The 22,062-nt window shown below is 47.6% G+C and overlaps 1 protein-coding gene across 1 annotated transcript; it reads left to right on the plus strand.

Moving 5' to 3' along the window:
• Positions 1-59: 59 nt before the first annotated feature.
• On the plus strand, positions 60-17,022 carry MEDAG (mesenteric estrogen dependent adipogenesis). Its single transcript, XM_023250494.2, has 5 exons — positions 60-456; positions 10,206-10,315; positions 12,927-13,039; positions 13,468-13,753; positions 15,832-17,022. Exons 1-5 carry the CDS (start codon positions 170-172, stop codon positions 15,954-15,956), a joined length of 921 nt encoding a protein of 306 aa, XP_023106262.1. The 5' UTR covers positions 60-169; the 3' UTR covers positions 15,957-17,022.
• The last annotated feature ends 5,040 nt before the right edge of the window (positions 17,023-22,062 follow it).

The following is a 22,062-nucleotide window of genomic DNA, read 5'->3' on the forward strand; positions in this document are numbered from 1 at the left end:
CGGGGTCGTGCCCGGGGCCCGGGAGGGGCGGGCGGCCGCGCCCGGGGCGGATAAAAGGGCGGCGCGGCGCGGGGCCCGCTTTCTCCGCGCCGGGCCCTCAGAGCGCCGCTCGCCGGCCGGCACCCGACGCCGGAGCCGGGCGGCGCGGGAGGCACCGCCGGGCAGCGGCATGGCGGGGGTGGCGTGCGCGCCGGCCAGGCCGAGCCTGACCTCCATCTCGTCGGGGGAGCTGCGCAGCCTGTGGACGTGCGACTGCGAGCTGGCCCTGCTGCCGCTGGCACAGCTGCTGCGCCTGCAGCCCGGCGCCTTCCAGCTGCGCGGCGACCAGCTCGTGGTGCCCGGCCCCGGGGGGCCCGCGGCGGCGGCGGCGGCGGCGCGCGGGGGCTTCAACGTCTTCGGCGACGGCCGCGTGCGCCTCGACGGGCAGCCCTACCGCCTCAGCAGCTACATCAAGAGGTGGGTGGCCCCGCCGGGTCCCCGCAGAGGCCTCCACCCCGCTGCGGTGCCGGGAGCCCCGGCCGGCCCGGCTGGCCGCCAACCCCGTCCCCACCAGGACTCTCCCTTTTTCGTGCCACTTGTGCGATCGCCTCCCTACTAACGTCACCTGGAGGTGCACATTCCCCCCCCCCCCCGCCTTTTCCGCCCCTAGTGATGACATTTTTTCAGCTGCCACTTGAAGCCGCCCACGAGGGCATCAGGGCAGGCGCGTGGCGTAGGGCTGGGTGGAGAGCGCATAACTGGAGGGTGATTTTTCCCTTTCTGGCTCCTTCACTGGGTCATATGAGCTCAAATCGAGGCACGCCCTTCAGGGGTGTTTGCGGGGGACAGACTCAGGCCCTGGCTTTGCATTTGTGGGGAGGGGAGAGGATGCTCGATTCTGTGTATTTACTGGCTTTAGCCGGTGAGGAGACCCAGTGCAAAAGGTGCAGAAGTTCAGAGTTTCCCATCTTTGGCCTGCCTCGGTTTTCAAAAAATACAGAAGCGCGGCTGAGAAAGGAACAAAGCCCTGTGAAGTCCAAACGAGGGCCCAGTGGGCTGTGGTGTGGGCAGGTAGGTTCTGGGAAAATCGGTGCAATGCCTAGAGCTTCCAGGATCCCGGGGCAGAGCTGGGCCCAAACCTAACTTGCTGGAGGGGGCCTGGGATGCCTCACTGTGGTGGCCAAAGTGTCTGAAGCGCTTCTTAGCAAACTTGCAGACGGAAGGCTGTAGTCTGTCCGAAGCAGGCTTTGATCATCATGGGGTAAAGGAGGAGGGAGCGTCATGCTTGATTCTACATGGCTTCATGCCTTCCAGAGGTCACCCTGTGCTTGTGTGTGTGTGTGGGGGGTGTCTTATATTTGCGGTGTGGAACGGAGTATCGGGAAGCAGGCAGTGCAGTCTAGAGTCTGAATCAGAGATGAGTAAGCTGGCCACCTATTAAGATTCAAAGCCTTTGCTATTGGGAAAGACAGGAGCACCGTGGTACCTTGTATGTGGGATCGAGCCAAGAAGGGCAAGCAAACAAAATGAGATGTTTAAAATACTGGCTTCAAAGCTGCTGGGAAAAATGTTGCTTTTCCACACAAAGAGAGAGGGGACTTTGAATGCCTGAAAAGCCATTCTGCAGCAAGAATTTCACCCTTTCTTTTTGCACCAAAAAAAAAAAAAAAAAAAAAATTCTCTCTTTCTGATGAATGGAGACTTCCCACCCATATGCAGGGGACTATGGGATGAACTGAGTTAGAAATTATATTTACAAAGATTATTTTAAAAAGGTAACCATTGTATCTGAGAATAGAGTATGAAACATTAAAATGTCCAGAATTAATTGAAGCTAGAGGTTAGCATTTTGACATAGCCAGCTTCCTCAGTCTTAGCAAACAGTGCCGCAAAATTTAAAACGATGTCAAAGTGTGCACTCTTGCTTTGAGCACCTCCCACACAAAAGACTCTTAAAGGGCAGTGCTCCCCTGGAGTATAGAGTCCAAAGTAAACAATGGCCAGGTGACACAGACCAGAGCGCCGTCAGGATGCAACTACAGGGTTCTCATTGTCAAAGCAGTTGAGTGAGGGCCTTTGAACCCTGGGAAATAGTAAGGAGTATCTGAGAATAATCTGGGTGAGAGAATGAACAATCTGTCTTCCTCTCAGGGGACATACTATGGCAGGGGAGATAGGCTTTTATAGGCGGGTGTGCGGTCCTGAAGGATGAACCTGATCTGGATGGAGATAGCCTTCTAGAAAGGGAGGGAAGGCTGAGTTGTGGGCAGCAGTGAGAAGTTTTGTCTTCATGGACTACAAAGTGGGCAGATAGTCCGAATGGAGACATCCGAAGTTGTCTCCTCAGATCTGCCAAATTTACCCGGTTGTCTTTGGTTCTGGGGATAGCATAGAGCTTCCTCTCTCAGAATATTTATCACTCCAAAGCAGTGATTCATTTCCTCCATCCATCTCTCCCTTCTCTTCCTTCCTCCCTCCCTTCCTTCCTTCCTTCCTTCCTCCCTTCCTTCCTCCCTTCCTTCCTCCCTCCCTTCCTTCCTTCCCTCCTTCCTTCCTTCCTTCCTCCCTCCCTCCCTCCCTCCCTCCCTTCCTTCCCTCCTTCCTTCCTTCCTTCCTTCCTTCCTCCCTCCCTCCCTTCCTCCCTTCCTTCCTTCCTTCCTTCCGTAAGCTTTGGCCCATTTTACTAAAGACAAACAGCATGATTTACTTTTAAACAGACCATTACAGCACAATTCTAAAGATCACAGACTCATCTGGATCAATGATAGCTAGCGTGCATTATTTATTATCTGCATGGCATACCCAAGTCAACATTATTGCCACTGTCGTGTTGGACAGCGGCCTTGGCCAGTGTGGTACAGTGCTCTATGTCAGACTTCCTCGAGTTGCTGGCGAGGATGACCAGTCTGACTTTGCTTTGTCAGCCATCTTCACAGTAGGCTTGTACCCCAGCACATACTTCCTCCTTTTCATGACCAGTTAAGACCTAGAGTTGATGGAATCCAACAACTTTTTCATCTTTCCTGTGGCCACCATATTCCTCCCTCAGATGCGGGATGGCCCCCAACCAAGAAGAGCCCCCCAAATGGCCAGGGAACGAAAAAGCCAAGCGACGGTCATGAATCATTTCAGACTATTGGGTTTTCGAGAATTTATGTTGACCACCTCCCCAGATGTGTATATATACAGTAACATTGCTGACCATCCAGGTAATTTATGAGCTACTTGGATCCAAGTTAAGGATCCTTGCTCTATCAATGAATTCAGTTATTTTTGTCATTCAACAACTATTTTTGGTGTGGGTCGGCTTACAGCGTAAGCAGGATTTCCTCGTTGAGGCCTCGGAAACGTGTGCTGTGTCTTTTACGAAAACGCTTAGGGCTACTGACCCTGACGTTCATATGAGTCACTCATTCAGACAAGAGGATGATTTGGTGGCCCAACTTACTGGGGTGTGTTTTTTGATACTTGAACGTTTTTCCAAATCTATGCCTACTAAATAAGCCGAAGGGAACTCGGGGTGAAGGGGAGGTTGAGGGATGGCCACCAGGGCTGCAGAACTCCTGAGAGCCTTCTTTAAAAATTTGTCCTAATTTTGGGAGATTCATGGCAAGCTCTTTCCTGTTATTTTTTTCTTTCAAGCTCAGAATTTGCAGCCGTATTATACACACAACCTGCTCAGGATTCCAGGTGAAAGTAACCATTAACTCGCACGCACACACACACACACACACACGCACACACGTTTTTCCTGTAATTAGATGCAGCCCCTTAGTGAGATGTAGTGGCGTGCAAATAGGAGCTCCAGCCTCCTTTTCGGAGATTCCCTAGCATCAAAGAGGCTATTCGGGTGATAAAAATAAGTATGACAATAATTACGGGCGGCTGCTCATGTTTACTTGAGTACCAGGGATGGTACAAAGTATTTTACAGCCGTTACCTCGCAAGAGACTTCAAAGTCGGCTCCGTTGGTATTTCCCTTTTTTTACAGATGAGGAAATTAGGACGCAGAGATTAAATAACCTGCCTAAGTAAGGTGCTGGTGAGTCGTGGCACGGGGGCTTCTGTGCAGCATTGTCTAACTGTCAGCCTCCGCTCTCAGCCAGCTGCCTGGAAGCCAGAAGAATTCTGGCTTGCTGTACACGTCAGCAGCTTTCCCAGAGGTCTCCCGAATCCACAAGGAAGTAACTGGACTTCTATCAGACAGGACGCACTGTAGATAATCAGCCTAGAAGAGAAGGTAAATCCAGCGGCCTTGAGGAAGCCACTAAAACAGAGACGCATATGAGACCATGTGCGCCCATATGAGACCAGCTGTTAGATGGTGACAGTCACACCCACCTCGAGGTCAGCAACCGGGGGTGGGGGGTGGGGGCAGAGGGTGCAGGGGGCAGCGGGGAGACAGGTGGGTGAGGTGAGGGTGGAGTCAGGGCTGGAGCCTAGGTAGATTTTCAGGGGCAAGTCTCCCCTCCACCTGCCGTGGGAAGCGTTGGGCTGTGTCTGCTGGCCCCAGGCCCACCTCCCTGGGGGAACCCCGACGGGAGGCGGAGGTGTAGACGCGATTGCAGCATTGCGGCCCCTGTCAGTCAGTGTGGGTCCTCAGCCTTGGCCCCCGTGTCTGAGTCTCGGATATGGTGACATCGGATATGGTGACATATTGACCACTTGACAAATGCTTGCAGCCCCGTAAGCCAAGTGCCTCACACGCAGTATTTAATCTGTTAGCCGCCTCATGGGGGTCCTTTTGGTTAGCCAGGGTTTACAGGTGAGGAAATTAATCTCAGCAAAGCTAAAATAACCTTGCTGAGGTCGCCGAGACAGAAATCAACCCCAGATCTGATGATTCAAAAGCTTCGTGCCATTGCTGCCTTCTTTCCTCAGGAGCCTTGCTGTGGGCTTCCGGCCACACTCCGGGCTGCTTCCTGCTCTCAGCTCACCTGGTCCTTGCCAGACGCCCGCCTGCAGGCCTGAGCACAGCCACCCCACAGTCCCCAAGGCTTGGCTAACCCGTGATTCCTGCTGGGGACACCTCCCTGCCGCTCTGGCCCACCCAGTGGTGGCACGTCTGGTCCCTCTCGTCTGTCTCAGCTCAGTCCACGGTTCTAACTCCAGACCCCTCCTGCTTTGCTCTTTCTTATTTAAATAGCTAGAGCATAAGCCAGTGGAGGTTGGACACACGAAGGCAGAGAGCTATGCATTTCTCCGGCATTTGCGTGTTTGAGTCATCACATTCGTTTGTGAGCCTCTCGATGGCAGGGACCGTGTCTTCGATCCGGTGCTTCTCAAACTGTAATAAACCTACAGGCCTCCTGGGGATCTTATTAAAACACGGTTGTTTAGGTTGAACAAAACTGGGGAGGAGCCCAGGACTCTGCAGTTTTACTAGCTCGTAGGTGACGCCGGTGCTGATGGTCCAGCGGTCATGGCTTTACCTGTCTATCGTTTGATATCGAAGTGGTGCATTTTCTTATGCCTTCCTAGTAGACTAGATGCTTCTTGCGAGCCAGACTATTTCCTTTTGCTTCCTTGTGCCCCCGCCGCGCAGTGCATGTGCTCAGTACGTATTTGTTGCACGAATAAATGGACGTACGAATGCGTCATTCTCTGTGCCATGACAGCGCTTCGCGTGAGCTGAGCATCAGGAATGAATGAATGAATGAATGAATGAGTAGATGAACATGTGCATCCTTGATTCGAATCGGCAGACAGCGGAGTGATAAATCTGAAGCCATTGCTTAATTTCCCTAGAGTTGGGGCAGAAGGAGGGGAGGAAGTGAAAGAGAAGCTGTCTGACAGCTTAGGCTGAGGCCTCACATAAAACTGTCAAGTTAACACTGGAAACACGGCAGGGCCATCCTGCTTGCTCCCAAGGGCAGAACGCTTGAGCTTAGTGTCGTAGCAAAGGATTATGAAAGCTCTAAGCAACTTCTGGGACTTCTACACGGGGCCTGTTTTCAACATGTGTGCCTCTTTTTCTGTGCTCACTCTCCATATTGTTTTAAATGAACCCATGCAGGGACACACACACACACACCCCCCCCCCCTCAGATGGAAAAGCCATAGGGTTGAGTTCTTATTCGCCTTTGAGCACTCATTTGCTGGAGCCAAGGGAAATTTGGGGCAGCTTTTCAGATTGTGCTAGAAATGATGTAACGCCTGAAGGAATCCCCAGAGAAAGGTAGGCAGCTCAGAGGGGAGTGATCTTTCAGCCACTCCTGGTTTGCTAGGAGCAAAAGTACAGTGTTCTTTCTTGGTCTCACCTTTCTGGCATTGCCTTCATTAAACTTTAGCTTTAGCTTCCAGACTGAAAAACCGAGGAAAGAAATTGGAGCAAAGAAGGAGAAACTCTTGCTCACTTGTTTCTCAGATGCTTGCGTTGTCCTTTTCCCCGGTCACTCAGATGAACACAGCCTTGATGGTGTGGCACAAGTTTATAGAACTTCACCCTTTGGCCAGCAGAGTTGGCTCAGATTAAAGATACTGACAGTGTTTGTTGAGCATCTATTATGGGCCCAAGTGCATACACCTGTGTGACTTGCACTGCATTGAATCCTCGCCCAGAAAGAAATACTGTTATATCCCTTTTATAGACGAGGGCACAGGTTCAGATGGGTTGAGTAACTCACCCAAGGTCACAGTGAGATGTGGCTCTGCAGTGGAGTTCACACTGCCTGTCAATTAGGGCATGACTTCGATCTTCTCATTTTGAATCACTGTGCATTCGAAAGGCCGTCACATTGGTCTGCCTTTCAATCTTTGGATTGAAGCCAGGCATAGAAAGTTTCAGCCTAGAAGCATTTTGGGGCCAGGGTAAAAGCCATGAAGAAATAAGAGTTTAAAGAGAGCTATCTTAAACCATTTGCTTTTCATCCTTAATAATTTCAGCTAATACAACAAGCATCCAGTACACAAGAAGCAACATTTGCATTAGTAATTCAGAAATATGCACGATTAAAGATGAAATCACTATTCCCTAATGTAGTCTGGTAAGGCTCATCTTAAAATAAAGCCAGTGATTGAATGCCAGATACTTAAATACCTGTGAGACTTCACAGCCAGGTCCTCAATCTTTTTGTATTTTAGTGGCTTACATATCCAAATTTTGTAACAGTGAATTCCAAAGGAGTGCTCGCATTTATTAATTTATCTGGAATTTCAAGGTGTTTAACAATTGTACCGTACCTGGGAGGCTGGGAATGATGAATTAAGGAGGTATTTCTTATTTGTGACCTGGTTTAAATAGAGAGTTCATTAAGCAGGGATCTGGCAACAATCTCTTGTCTGTAAATTCTGTTACAGAGCTCTCATATAAATAGCAGCATTTTCACACATCTGTGGCATAGTGATAACTGACATGCTCTCTGGTGATGTTTACAGCCCCGTTAAGATCCTAAAAGTGCCTCTAAATCATCAAAGGAAAATTAAATTATGTTGAGCATAGTTTTATTATTCAGGGCATCTTATGAAATTCAGACTCCAGAAAGGATGACACATGTATAGGTTATGCATTAAACTCAGTGAGCGTGCGACTCTCCGGAAGCCCCCACCACTCCCTGCCCGGTCCCCCTTCTCTGATCGTGACAGACAACAGCTCTTTGAGCCCCCTCGCATTCCAAAAAAACCTTCCAGAGAATTCGGGGGAGAACTGATTATGTTCCCAACCAGTGATCATTTCTAAGTTGAGATTTGCATCTTTTTCCTATACGCTGCGGATTCATCGGAATAAAACCGAGGGTCCCTTCGACTGGATGTTGATGGGCCTCGCACAGAGGCGAGTGTTGCACTGTTAACGTGCAACAGCAGAACAGTAATTGGGACGGCAGATTTTCCAGACGTGTTGTACACAAATGCTGTGCTCACGCCCTAGAGAACGACACTCCGACCACGGATATTGAGAGAGCAGAGGAGTCACCTTGAGAAAAAGATGAAATGCTTCAGTGACTGTAAATTAGCTCCATGGCAAACAAGGCAGGAGAATATGAAAATCTGCCTTGGATGGGTCACAAGTGACATCCGACTCTGCCCCAGCTTCACGCATCTGCCTTGTTGATGTTTACTCCAATTGTCCTTTCCTTTCCATGACGCCAGATAAGAGTTTTCTTCCTTTCTTCTTCCCTCTGCGCCTCTCCCCCCCCCCCCCCCCTACGACTATAGACCTTACACAGCCTGTCCCAGGCCACTCTTGTGTGGTCGTCCTGGGTCCTGGACAGTTAAGAGATGATGGCAGAGGGGCTGGGAGGGCACCCGAGTACTGCCACCCTCTATCCCAGCCCCACCTCGCAGGCCCTGAGCCCCTCAGGTGTGATAAGGCACGTGCGATGCCTGCCTGGTGCCCAGCACCCAGTAGGCGCCCAGTGAATGCTGTTGAATGAATGAATGAGAGCAAATGAACTCGGCAAATTACGGTTCCCTTTCTCCCTTCTCTTCTGCTTCCTTTCTTCAGTGCCTTTTGGCAGTTGGCCAATTGGGACAAAAAGGAACAGGAACATTCTCTCCTTGCTGATTATGGGACACAAGGGCCACTCCCCCTCAGTCCCCCGCCTCCCCTTCCCCCATTCTCACTGGGCACTGTGCTGCTCAGGTGAGGATAAGGGCAGGAGAGGGATGACAGAAGAACCATACAAAATCCCTGGGCTGCATTATCTTCCGCAGTCTGTTCCCTTGTTATTCCCCCTGGCCCCCCACCCCTTCTCCCCTACTCCTGCCCTCCCCACCCCACCCCTGAATGTCAACACCTGTCCCCGCTTCCCTTCCCCGGAATACACCAGCCCTGTTGCCCCTTCCCCACCCCTGGACAAGCCCCCTGACCACCCGGTGTCCCTGGAGTGGGAAGCAGAGACTACATTAAAAGCCTGATGAAATACAAGGCAGGAAGCATTTTAGAGACTCCATCAGGGGTCAGGTTTTAAAAGCTCTCGAAATCAGGTCTGACAATCCCCAGAAAAGAGAGAATGATACAGATTTCTAAGAAACCAAGCTGGGAGACAGACAAGCCAAAGCTGTGTTTTTCTGCCTTGGGGGTAGATATTCTCCCACGTGTTCCCAACCCATGCCCAGGTCTGGGTCTCGTGCGCTGGCCCCCCTAAGCGGGTTATGGGAAGTGGGGTGGGGCGGGAGGCTAATAGGGCTGGGTGGTCACAGCTCCCTGCAGTGGGGCTCTCTCCAAGGCTGTGATTTTCACATCAGGCACTGGACGGACAACAAGCCAGAAAGAACACTCCAGCTGTCTCTGCCAGCGACTAGATGTAGGAAGCAAACACATCACAGCATAGCAAAATCGGCCTGTGCTGTCAGGCAGGGCGGCCATTCATTCCATGCACATGCACACAGCTGGGCCGGTCAATGGGGAACCAGTTCTGTGTTGAAGAGGGACGGTGGCAGACACATCCTCCAGCCTGTTGGATGCCATTCAGCCTGCCTGTGCCCATGTGGCGTCTGAGCTGAGGTATGGATAGAAAATTAGCCATCGTCTTGAGGGAAGCCAATTTGCACTTCGATCCGTCTTTCGATCAACAATACAGGTAGAAACATAGAAACTACCTGGAAAATCTGTAGGATAGGGGGAGAAAGCTGACATCCTGGATGACAGAGTCAACGTGTGAAGAAGAACTTCCCAGGCTGGGGTAATGAATGAAAATCAAAGAGGCTAGTCTGAATAGGGTCATGGGCAAAAGTCCAACATTAGTGGTATTTTTTTGTTTTTCTTCACTGCACAAAGCTCAGGATCGGGGACACATGAATTAGTTCATATGACTCTTGGTTGATTGCATAATCTATAGGGGGGCTGGGATCTAGGGATCAGAGAAGGCAAGACAGGGGGAGGAGAAGAGGGAAATTTCAGACCCACCCAACTTATCCCACTAATTGGGTGTAATTCATTCTCAATCCGGAGAGACAGAGCACTTCTAGCTTCCAGTGAACTCTTAAGGGCCCAAAAGATAGACGGTGTTGGCCATCACATAGCGAAGGCTGCCTCTGAGAGCCCAGGATTGGTGCCAGGCCACGCCAAAGACCAGGGCCACCTTCAGGTTGTGTCCTTATGTCTCAGCTGACTAGGGAGGGGATTTATTTATATCGTACAAAAGATGACTGCCTCCAGAGGGCACACGTTAGGCTATTTCCCTCACAAGTTCTGTGGATGTGGCAGGCGCCCGTCCAGAACATCCCCTTCCTGACCTAGATGGAAGGGTATATTACGTTCGCAATTATCTCTGCTTTTTTCGTAGGTATGTGGAACTGACCAACTACTGCGATTATAAAGACTACAGGGAAACTATATTGAGCAAGCCAATGCTGTTCTTTGTTAACGTACAGACCAAAAAAGACACCTCAAAAGGTAGGTATATAAATATTTTGGGTTTGATGCTGCTTCCTGGGGCTGTGGACTGTGGCATGCTAATGAGGTACAAGTTGTGCACGGAGTAGACAAGGTAGATGTCAGCTTGTGACAACGCTGGGGGCAAGGAGCCTGGTGCGTTAGACCATCTGAAGCACAGCACCAGCCTGCAGAACCTCTACATGATCCTAGGGCAGAAGCCATCTGTCTCTGGGCTTTTGTCTTGTACTTCCTGTCTAGGCAGGAAGTGCTATCAGGTTCTGAGTCTACGAGGGTTGCAAAAATGACTGGAACGCTGCTGATGATATATAATACTGTCTGCCACATTCCAGACACTCACGTGCGTGAGGCATAGGCTCATGTCCTTGATGGTCGCAACAGCCCCATACGACTTTCATGCAAACGGGAACCTTTTCGAGCATGAAAGTAGGTCCTGTTAATAATTATGCTGGGACTAAGGTCTAACCCAGGGGGACTAGGATGTATAGTCATCCTACCTATGAGGTGCTTATACCCACTTAACAGATAAGAAAACTAAGATAAAGAGCTGTTGTAGAGGCTTTTATGTTTCATGCTGTGGCCTTCAAATCTCGACTGGAGGGATATCTCTTTACCGTTTCTTCCAAGCAATCAGATTTACTGATAACCACTCCATTAACTTCCCGTTCCGATAGGAAAATATCTCCGTCTTCCCTGCTTCCTGCACAGTGTTCTGCGGGGAAAGCCACGGGCATAATGCTCGGTGATAGAGGCAGAATTTCTTAATCCTACTTCTCAATAGCGTTCTTGAAAGGAGCCCAAAGTAATAAGAAGCGATCTGCAAATTCCAAATAGACTCTCTCAAACATTGATTCTCATTCGGATTCGTGGAGCTGCTGCTCTGTTCTATTTCCTTCAGAATCATTCAGATTCTCCACTCGCTTGACAATCCAGCCACAATGCTCTCTCGGCAGGAGGGGCTGGGAACAGAACACAAGGTAGCAAGTAGCGCTTGTTAGAGCATCTGAGCCCCTGATGTTATTTGGCTTGATGATGACCAGAAAGCCGGAGAGTTCTCCGGGAATGTAATTCACAGACGGGAATGTAATTCACAGACGGGAATGTAATTCACAGACGTATCAAGTACACCTCCTGCGTCGATCTCTCAGGAGGAGTCTTAAGAAAGAATAAGAGCGCTCTCCATTTTTACATTTTAATGGAAGTAGCAGGGAGTGGTGCAGGAAATGTTTGTGGATTTGCGGGTGGCCTGTAAAAGGTATACGGTTGTGTGACAACTATCCTGGAAGGAGGTACAGAAACCCAGTGCTGTGCGATTGTAAGGAAAGCCATGAAAAAAAGAGCTGCTGTGATACAGAAGCTTGAGATGGTCAAGTTTAAATTATGAAAGTTATAAGCAAGGTAACACGTCTAACCTTGGTGCTAAGCTGCACTTTTGTGCAAACTAGAAAAAGCCACCAGTAACTCAACATCATTTACTAATCCTTTCCAGAAGTTTGTCATAATAACTGTACAAATAGACAATGTCTATGAATGTGAATGGCACCCTCTAGAGTGGTGCAGTGCGCAACCTGCCCAGCCAGCACGACTGTGGAGTGCGGTAGCCCTTAGCATCTAACGAACCTAAAGATCTTAGTTTGGTTTGTGTGAAAGTTAGTTCAAGGTCTCAAATAGCTTGCTTGCTTTCTTTATCTCTTGTCTCAAAGAGGATATAAGGTCATTTATATTTTTAAAGTGCCCCCCAAGATGGCAATTTGGGAGAAAGGAAACAGGGGTAAAAAAAAAAATAAGATGAACAAAGTTAGTGCAAAAGTTAGCTCAAATGATATTCCTGAGGGATGTAAGACTAATTATCGAGGGACCGTAGGTTTGACTCCCAAAGCCAATGCAAAATACTCAGTTCTCAAACCCACATAATGGCTGGTCCGTGGCCTTTAACAGAGAGTGGGAATCCATGTAACGTGTCCGTCTAGAAAACAACACTTGACTGTTAAGGCCGAGGAGCTTGATTCTGGGGACTGGAAAATTTACGAGATCATTGGTTCATAATATTTCAAATTTCCTAATGAAGAAACAACTTTCTCTTTGTTTAGCTTGTGTAGGATTGGGCAGAAGTGGACATAAGGAATTAAAGAAAGAAAGAAAGAAAGAACCCCAAAACAAACCAGCACCACACCACCAAGGATACACCTGCGGGGGCAGAGACATCGTATTATTTAAACAGTGGGAGGGATTTTCTTCCTAGTGACGTGAGCTCCCCATGCCGGACGCACACGGTGGGAGTCAGTTCTCATCCGTGATAATCGGGGAAGGGGACTTATTTTTTGTATTTTTTATTTTTTTGAGACAAGAGTGACAGAGTAGACTTGGAGCTGATTTTTCTAACTGGCTTTTACAGTTGCCCAGAGCTTCCTTTGCATCCCCAAGGTTCTCAGGAATAACTTTTCTAGAAATCTGGTTAGGCCTTACAGTGAGGGTCTGAGGGAGCTGCAGAGGAGGCTATAAATGAACAAAGTCTCCAAATAAGGTGGGAGTCACTGCTTTATCAAATGCTGAGAAGTATGTTGATGTCGCACGTGCGCACCTCCGTCTGAATCGTGCCTCTAATTCCTAGAAAGAACGTACGCGTTTCTCGTGAACACAAGGCACCCCAAGATAAGAAGACAGATAGAGCATGGAATGGACATGGTCATTTCCTCAGTGATCGGAGAAAGCTACCGGCTTCAGGTAAGCTGGCGTCAGTCGGATTCCAGGGCTGCTAACCACATAGAGAGGGGTCGGTGGCATTTCATGCGAGGCTGAGTCCCTAGAGCTGAGTTATAACCAGACCCATACGTTTTCTGTGGTTTCATTATCACTACCAATAAAATGAGCTTGGTTTCGAGCAACCGGTTAGAAACGGGGTAACAATAAAGGTCAATGTGACCAAGCAGTTCAAGGGCTTCAGATGGATAAGGTGTAAGTGCGAAGGTCTGTTTTAAAAAACAAAAGTCAACCGTTGGAAAATATGTCAGAATGAAAAAGAAAGAAGATAGGTGATATTTTGGATATTTGGGCAGTCGTTAGTTCAGTAATAGAATTCTATAGTAATATACGGTTCTGTAATATAACATTATAGCCGTGACATTAATTAAACGCTTCTCTCTCTCTTTCAGTTTGATTTTCAAGAGGCGGTACAAAATTTTTTCCCTCCAGGAAACAAGGTGGTTAATGGAGAACATTTGAGCTTTGCGTATGAATTCAAAGCTGATGCATTATTTGATTTCTTCTATTGGTTTGGGCTCAGCAATTCTACTGTAAAGGTGGAAGGAAAAGTTCTGAATTTGTCAAGCACAAGTCCAGAAAAGAAGGAGACAATTAAATTATTTCTGGAAAAAATGAGTGAACCTTTAATCCGAAGGAGCAGTTTCTCTGACCGAAAATTCAGTGTCACTTCCAGAGGTATGTTACAAATTCTCAAGTACCTGAGGAAGGTAAATAAGAGGGTAGAATAATCATGGGAGTGGACAATTAATTGAAAAAAAAAAAAAGGCCTCGGGGCTCTTGGGCAGCTCAGTCGTTAATAGTTGGACTTCGGCTCAGGTCATGATCTCCTGGTTCGTGGGTTCGAGCCCCGCGTTGGGCTCTGTGCTGACAGCTCGGAGCCTGGAGCCTGCCTTGAATTCTGTGTCTCCCTCTCTGCCCCTTCTCCCTTGTGCATTGTCTCTGTCTCTCTCTCTCTCTCAAAAGATAAATAAACATTTAAAAAAAGGAAGAAAGAGAAAGGCCTCTTGATAAAAGGGAAATATAACATCACGGACTTCAGAAAGTAAGAAGTGAGAAATGTTTACTACCAAGAAAAAAATGCGGTGGCTCTTAGGCTCCTTAACGTTTTCTGACGTAGCAGTTATAGTGTGCAGCATGCCCAGAATACAATTTTTAAATACATTGTTCATGTAAGTCCATCTTACTGCTCATTTAAATATTAACAACAATTTAACTGTTATGAAAGCGTGATGCTTTCCTGATGTGCATATTCAAGGCAACAGAATGTTAACAACCAGGAGCAGCTGGGGGAAGACTAACCATGGGCGATATGTATCTTTAAAAACTTTTGAAAGGGTTTGTAAGACCACGAAAGAATAGCTTTGGAGAAGGCTCCGCCTACCAGATTTTACTCTAGATCCTAGCATCCAGTGCTTCCCCCTCAGGAGCTGGTGCGACTTTTCAGTCTGCTTGTGGCTCAGGCAGAGGACATCCGTCCAGTCTCGTCTGGGTTTGTCTTCCGCTGAGCCCATTCTCCTGTCCCACGTGAGTCTGGGCCCGAAGGCAACTTCCTCGAACCAGGACTCTTGCTGCTAATTGCAAGAAGAAAGAGCCCGAACACAAACACACGAAAAAACACCAATCTCTATGAACCTGCAGGTTAAAAAATACTCAGATATAAAAAAACAAGAGTCTCAATTATGTTTAACGAGGGTTGCTTTCTTCTGATGTTTATAGCAAAAAGGCTTACTCCTGAGGATTTCTTGTCTTGGAGATAGCCCCTCCCCTCCCGTGTGTGCGTGTGTTTGTGTGTGTGTGTGCACGCGCGTGTTCTCTCTCTCTCTCTCTCTCACTCTCCTCCTCCTCCTTCCTCTTTCCTTGCTTCCCCCAGCCCTGATCTCTCTCTCCCTCTTCCTCCTCCCTTTCTCCTCCCCCACCTTTCTCCCTTTCCCTCTCTTTCTCCTCCTAACTCCCTCCCTCCCTCTGCATTGCTTTAGCTTTCTCTATCTGGGTGTTCCTTACAAAATCACTTTGTGCTTCGCTCCATTGCAGCCCTGTGGGGGATCATACACGGATTCTTGGGGGGAAGGATTAACTTGCCCGGTGGTGGCTGCAGTCCCAGGTGCCTGGTCCCTCCTGTGACATCTCTCCAGCTCCACCCACTGGCCTTGGCGCCCGTGAGTGCGGCTGCCTGGGATGACCATTGCCATCCAGGGGACACCAAGGGGCTTGTGAAGTTGTCCAGTGCCTCCTTGCAAGTTGACTAGGAGTCAAGCTGGGGCCACTTCCAGGACAGAGCTGTGGGGAGGGACTCTTGGAGCCCCGCCTGAGGCCTGAGCCATCATTCTGCACCGCAGGTCGCAGGTCACACAGCCAGAGATGCATCAGCTGCCTGCAACCCCCTGCAGGCAGGCCAGCCTGGCCTCTGCTGGCTCTGCCCTGGTGCATCAGCCTAGTGCCATCCCCTTCTCGCCTTTGCAAAAACTGACCTTTGTCCTAGGCATCTATTCGCCAACTGGGGGCCTTTATTCACAAGTGGGAAAACTCTGCACATCTACTCCGGCCCTTGGAAAAGCAAATGATCCATATCCTACTGGTAGACAAACAACCATAAAAAGCTGCTTGGGTTTTTGAGTTCTTCTGAGGAAGTCAAGGTTCTCTACTAATTATTGAAATGGTTACATTGTATGTTGTATGAGTTTTAAGGCACTGTTGGGTTTTTGGCTTTGTTTTTCCAGTGACGATAATAACGTGCCTCGTTAACTTTTTCTCAGGTTCAATAGATGACGTTTTCAACTGCAGCCTGTCACCCAGATCATCTCTGACGGAGGTTCTTTTGGCAGAATTGCCATTTCCAAGTGTTCTGGAATCGGAAGAGACACCCAATCAATTTATCTGATTGGATTGAACACTTTGTGGTCCCTGCTACCTGCCAGGCCTGTGCCGAGACAGAAGGCTGGGGGGAGGCAAGAGGTGGTGGCAGGCGGGCACTTCCCCCTGCTTGTCCGTCCCTGTGCCCCCGAGGGAGGCTCCTGTCTTCCGTTTCCCTGGGGATGCCCTGGCCGGCCCGATGCAGCTGACTCCAGGAAGGGCGGGCTTTGGCCCAGTGGCCCGGAGGGGTATCTTCCCCTTTGAACACTTCTCCAAAGAGGCAGAGGGAGCACCCTGAATGCTTTGCTTAGAACCCCAGCATCCTGGGAGCTCCCCGGGCAGCCTTTGAGGGGCCGGTCTGACTTGGGCGTTGACTGTGGATCCTGCATAAATCAGCGGTCCTCTGCTCGGGATCTCCTCCTCGTCTGAACCCAACCCCAGCAAGTGGATGGTTAGCAGGGCTATTTTCTTGCAAACGTGGCTGGACAAAAAGCCTGGGACACCTTTCACTGGAAGACAAGTATGTTTCCCATCCTTAGGAGAAACATTCTGGGGAGGGGTCCCTGGAGGATTGGCCAGGTCGAGAGGACGGTAACCTGCCACCCGCTGCCTGAAACTTGAGCTCCCTTGGCCTCTCTCTCTCATCAAAATGACCTGTGTAGAAAGAGGCCGGATAACGCGGAACCAAATAGTGACGGGGGAAGGATAACGTACTTGGCAGTGTCCTCTGGTGAAAGCGGGTTATGTCAGTTGGGTGTTTTAAATAAGCTTTTAGCAATCCTAACACTAAAAGCAAAAAAGAAGGAAGCTATAACATTACCATAATACATTGTTACATCAGTACATTTTTCATCTCCTAGCTACAATGGAGTTCTTCAAAAAGAAAAAAATTCCTATTTACATATAAAACCTGCATTGAAGGAATCGCTACATATGCTTATAAAGAGGAAGACTTATGGGTCCTTAGTATAATTTTTCTATTCTTTTTAAACAACTTCCTGTATTATACATTTTGATAGCGCTCCTGATTGTCCCTTCATTTATATTTGATATGTTGGGTACTCTGTGCAATTAAAACTTTTCTTAGCATTCAACATGGAATTGATTAAATTTGTGACCGTGTGTGTGTGTGTGTGTGTGTGTGTGTGTGTGTGATATTTCCATCATGCTTTGCAGGTGGTAGATTTGCCTTGTAATTTACCAAATTACAATAAGAATTGTGGTTTTCACAGCTACTTTCTCAAGAAGAGCTTTTTGAGGAACAGGTCTATGAAGTATTTGGAGAATAGAAACAATTTGATAACCGATCTTCCAGAAAAGAAAAAAAATGTTCCTTAATAACAGAAGAGGCTAAACATTTGTTATTCAACTCAGTACAAGATGAAGAGTGTTCACAGTAAAAGAAGTGTCAGTGCAAACAAACCTTAGGCAGATATCAAATATTAAATGTTTCCCGAAGGAAATAGAAACTCTAATTCACAAAAATTGACAAAGATTTTTTTTTTTTTAAGTAGCTGAATTGAGAAAAACCATCAGTAATCACTCCAGGAATGGACTAGAAATCTGGAAGGTTTCTTTTATAATTAAAAACAGTGTTTTCATTGAATTAAAAGCGGTTTTTATTGGATGCATTCACTCAGTCCTTATTCACTCAGCAAAGTTTCATGAACTGCTTCTAAGAGGATATACACTGTGCAAATGTCACAACGAAGTAATGTCGGGCAGCCTTTAAATTGGTGAAAAGTGTATTGGAACAGATCTTTCTGGGCAAAAGAGGCTTCAATCTGGGTATAAGTGCAGCCTTATTCAGATATTTTAACAGTTTAAGATCGATCCTAGTCTATAGGACAACGATCTAAGCAATTCATCCATTCATTCAGTCATCCATTCATTCAGTTCACGCATGCAACACATATGATCGAGTGCCTACTCTGCGGTGCACTGAGGTGGGTGCTGTATATAAAGTTCAGCCTTTGCTTTCAAGGAGCGTCCAGTCTTATAAAAGAAGACAGGTGTGTGGGGCGCTTGGGTGGCTCAGTGGATTAAACGTCTGACTTCGGCTCAGGTCATGATCTCACAGTTCATGGGTTAGAGCCCCTCATCAGGCTCTGTGCTGACGGCTCAGAGCCTGCAGCCTGCTTCGGATTCTGTGTCTCCCTCTCTCTGCCCCTCCCTCCCTCACTCTCTCTCTCTCTCTCTCAAAAATAAAATTTAAAAAAACAAAAAATTTTTTAAAAGACAGGTGTGCAAACTAAGAAGAATAATAAAATGAGTGCTATGAGAGACGTTCAAGAAAGGGAATGTCTAAAACACTTAGAATCCAGTTTCCGGAGTGAAACTAATGACATAAAACTGTAAAATCGAGTTTTAAAATAAATATGTGAGGATCGATTTATCCAAGTGATTGATTTGTTGAAGCTCTCAGAACAAGAGTCACCTTGGAGGCTATTAATTTATTCCAACAAGAATGCAAATCCAGACATTATCTACAGAAGGAGGGAGGTTTTTTTTCTCATTACCTCACGGTTATAGTTGATTTTTGGCTAAAGGATAATATTGCCCAACTTGATTGCCTACCTTAATTATCAGCTCAAATGTGAATGTCTTTTTACTGTTTCAAATCCCAATCTATCTTCAAAGAGCCAAGTTATGCCCCTATTTAAGAAATTCAAAAGAATATTGCATCTAGTTCTGAAGGGAGTTTCTAAAGAATTTCAAAAATGCTTTAAGCAATGGCAGTGTCATTAGAATGAATTATTACTTTGAAGAAGAGAACATTCATTTGGATGGGTAAATGCTGGTATAACAGATTTAAAAGGAGTGTTCACACTTGATATTCACTACTTGAATACACTTGAAAGGACTGACAGTGTGGAGCATTAGTAATTACCCAATGACTGGCCTGGCCCACTTAACCTCTTCAGAGTTCAGAGGAGAGGAAAACACAAGAATCAGGGACAGCAGAGCTGGCCCAGGAGGGAGGTGACGTCCATACTGGACTGACAAGGTTTTGATAGAATCAACAGTCTGAACTTGCTGCTCTGGCTCTATGTGGATAAAATGTCAGTAAGTTTGTTGAGTGGCACATTAGAAGCAGAGTTTAGAATCTGCTCCATTAGGTTGGACTGCCTTAATAAAATCGAGAACATTATAGAATTTTCTTTTCTGGATCTTTCAATAAAGTGATAGCAATCATTCTCGACTGCTTATTAACAACACCCCCTCTGAGTGACAGATATGAATTAAGTAGACTTCAGAAAGATCTAGGTCAGTGAGGGCTAATTTTATGTGTCAATTTGGCTGGGCCATGGTGTCCAGATATTTGGTCTGAACATTATTCTGGATATTTCTAGTTAAGTATTTTTGATGAGACTAACATTGAAATCGGTGGACTTTAAGTAAAGCAGAATGCCCTCTACAATGTCCGTGGGGCTCTCCCATCAGTGGAAGTCCTGAGTGGAACAAAAGACTGACCTCCCTTGAGCAAGAGAGGGGTCTGCACAGGTGGCCTTCAAACTTGAATGGCAACATGGGCTCTGCCCTGGGCCACCCACCTGCCAGCTTCCTTTGCAGATTTTGGACTTGTTAGGCTGCACAGCTCTGTGAGCCAATTCCTTAAAATAAATCTCTTTCTCTATCCACACGTGCTCGCGTGCACACACACACACACACACATTCTATTGGTTTTTTTCTTTTGAGAACCTGAATCATACAGACTCCATCACAGACATTGAGAAAATGTTTTATGAGTTAATCGATAAGCTAAAACAAAGGAGCAAAAGCAATATTCTTTTTTTTTAAGTTTACTTATTTATTTTGAGAGAGAGAGAGAGCACCAGTGAAGGAGGGGCAGAGAGAGAGAGAGAGAGAGGGAGAGAGAGAATCCCAAGTAGGCTGTCAGTGCAGAGCCCAACTCGGGGCTCAAACTCATGAACCATGAGATCATGACCTGAGCTGAAATCAAGAGTCAAACATTTAACCCACTGAGCTACTCAGCCACTTTAGTCTCTTTCTTTCTTTCTTTCTTTTTTTAACATGAAGACCCTTGACTAAAAGCACTGCATACTACATAACGGAAAGACTTTTGCCCAAATATATCAACCTGGGGGAGGAACTTCACTCAGTGTATCCATATCCAAAGTACTTGGGTAACACTGAAGATCATCTGTGACCTCTCCTGGGCTTTTGGAAGCAGCCCCCTGTCAAATCTTTTACACATCCTTTGTTGGCTTGCTCCTTGAATTCTCCCATCAACTATTTCCCATCGTCTCTCTTTTTTTTTTTTTTAATTTTTTTTTTCAACATTTATTTATTTTTGGGACAGAGAGAGACAGAGCATGAATGGGGGAGGGACAGAGAGACAGGGAGACACAGAATCGGAAACAGGCTCCAGGCTCTGAGCCATCAGCCCAGAGCCCGACACAGGGCTCGAACTCACGGACCGCAAGATCATGACCTGGCTGAAGTCGGACGCTCAACTGACTGCGCCACCCAAGCGCCCCTCCCATCGTCTCTCTTGTTCAGGAAACACTGCTGTGACCACTGTCACGTTTCCTGGAGCAGAGCTTCTCAAACGTGAATGTGCCTGGGAATCTCTTGGAGGTCTTGTCAAGCTGTGGACTCATTCAGGAGGTCTACATGTTTTAATTTCTTTTTTTTTAAGTTTATGTATTTATTTTGAGAGAGAGCGAGAAGCTCATGTGCACTGGACACGCTGATGATTGTGGGGGGTGGGGGAGCGAGGGGTAAGGGGAGAGGGAGAGAATCCCAAGCAGGCTCCAAACTATGAGCATGGAGCCCAACTCAGGGCTCCGTCTCACAGATCCGTGAGATCATGACCTGAGTGGAAACCAAGAGTCGGAAGGAAGCTTAACCAACTGAGCCACCCCGGCGCCCTGGTCTGCGTTTCTAACAAGCTCCTGGATGATGCAGAGTCTGCTGGGTTTAGGACTCGGCTCTAGCTCTGCCCATCTCAAACTTTATGAATCATCCGGGGGTCTTGTTAGAAAAGCAGAACCTCAGGCCCCGCCCGACTGACTTACTCAGAATCCGCGTTCTCGCAAGATGCCCAGCTGTAGGTGGGCACGCTCAGTCCGAGGAGGGGCATAGACATCTTCTCCAGGTCTGAGCCCCATGCGCTCTCTCCACAGCGGCAAGTGCCATCTCTCTCCCTGCTTCTTACCCACGGCCCGTGAACTTGGTTACTCATCTCTCTTCGGAAAGTTAACTGTCCACCTGACACACTCCCTCTCCTCCAGCTGGAGACTTCCGTCTCCTTCACAGCCCAAAGCTGGGTGTTCTATACTTGCTGTCCCCTCCCTCTGCCACCCACCCGTCTCTCCGCTGCTTTAACAGCAGGTTCCTCTGTGTGTGTGTGTGTGTGTGTGTGTGTGTGTGCTCGTGTGTGCACAGAAATTCATTATAATAATTTGAATTGGAAACAACCGTGTAACATTTAACCCATTCAATATAACTACTGTCTATTGTTTTAGATCAATTTGAAACTCTGTAAAAGGCGTATTAGTAACCTGGATGTCTTAAATTTCCAAATGATGAACTTATTCTGGTAGGTGATATGGATAATCTCCCCTCTTCTTCAGGATTTATGTAAACTTCTGACCTGATCTCTTCACCCTGTTGCTTTAACTTAACTCCAGTGAATCCTTCTCATGTTGGGGTGGGGGGGGGGGAGCCCAAGCACAGCCCTTGTCTTCTTTCTTTTTCTGTTTTTAAATTTTTAAAAAATATTTATTTTTCAGAGACAGAGACAGAGCAAAAGCGGGGGAGGGGCGGAGAGAGAGGGAGACACAGAATCCCAAGCAGGTTCCAGGCTCCCAGCACCGATCCTGACGCCAGGCTTGAACTCACAAACCGTCAGACGTTTAACCGACTGAGCCACCCAGGCACTCCCGAAGCCCTTGCTTTCAAGGGGCATCCAGTTTTATAAAAGAAGACAGGTGTGCAAGCTAAGAAGAACAATAAATTCATGACGGAAAACTGTAGAAGGCCCGCAGGGCCTTGTGCCCCAGTGTCTCTTAGCTCTCCCTTCACTCTTTACCGTGTGACAATCCCATGCTGTCCCCTGCCTCCTGGGCCCCTTCTCCCCCTTGTGGCAGCTCTCCTCCCTCTCCGGT

The sequence above is a fragment of the Felis catus genome, chromosome A1, assembly GCF_018350175.1.
Source record: "Felis catus isolate Fca126 chromosome A1, F.catus_Fca126_mat1.0, whole genome shotgun sequence".
NCBI lineage: Eukaryota > Metazoa > Chordata > Mammalia > Carnivora > Felidae > Felis > Felis catus.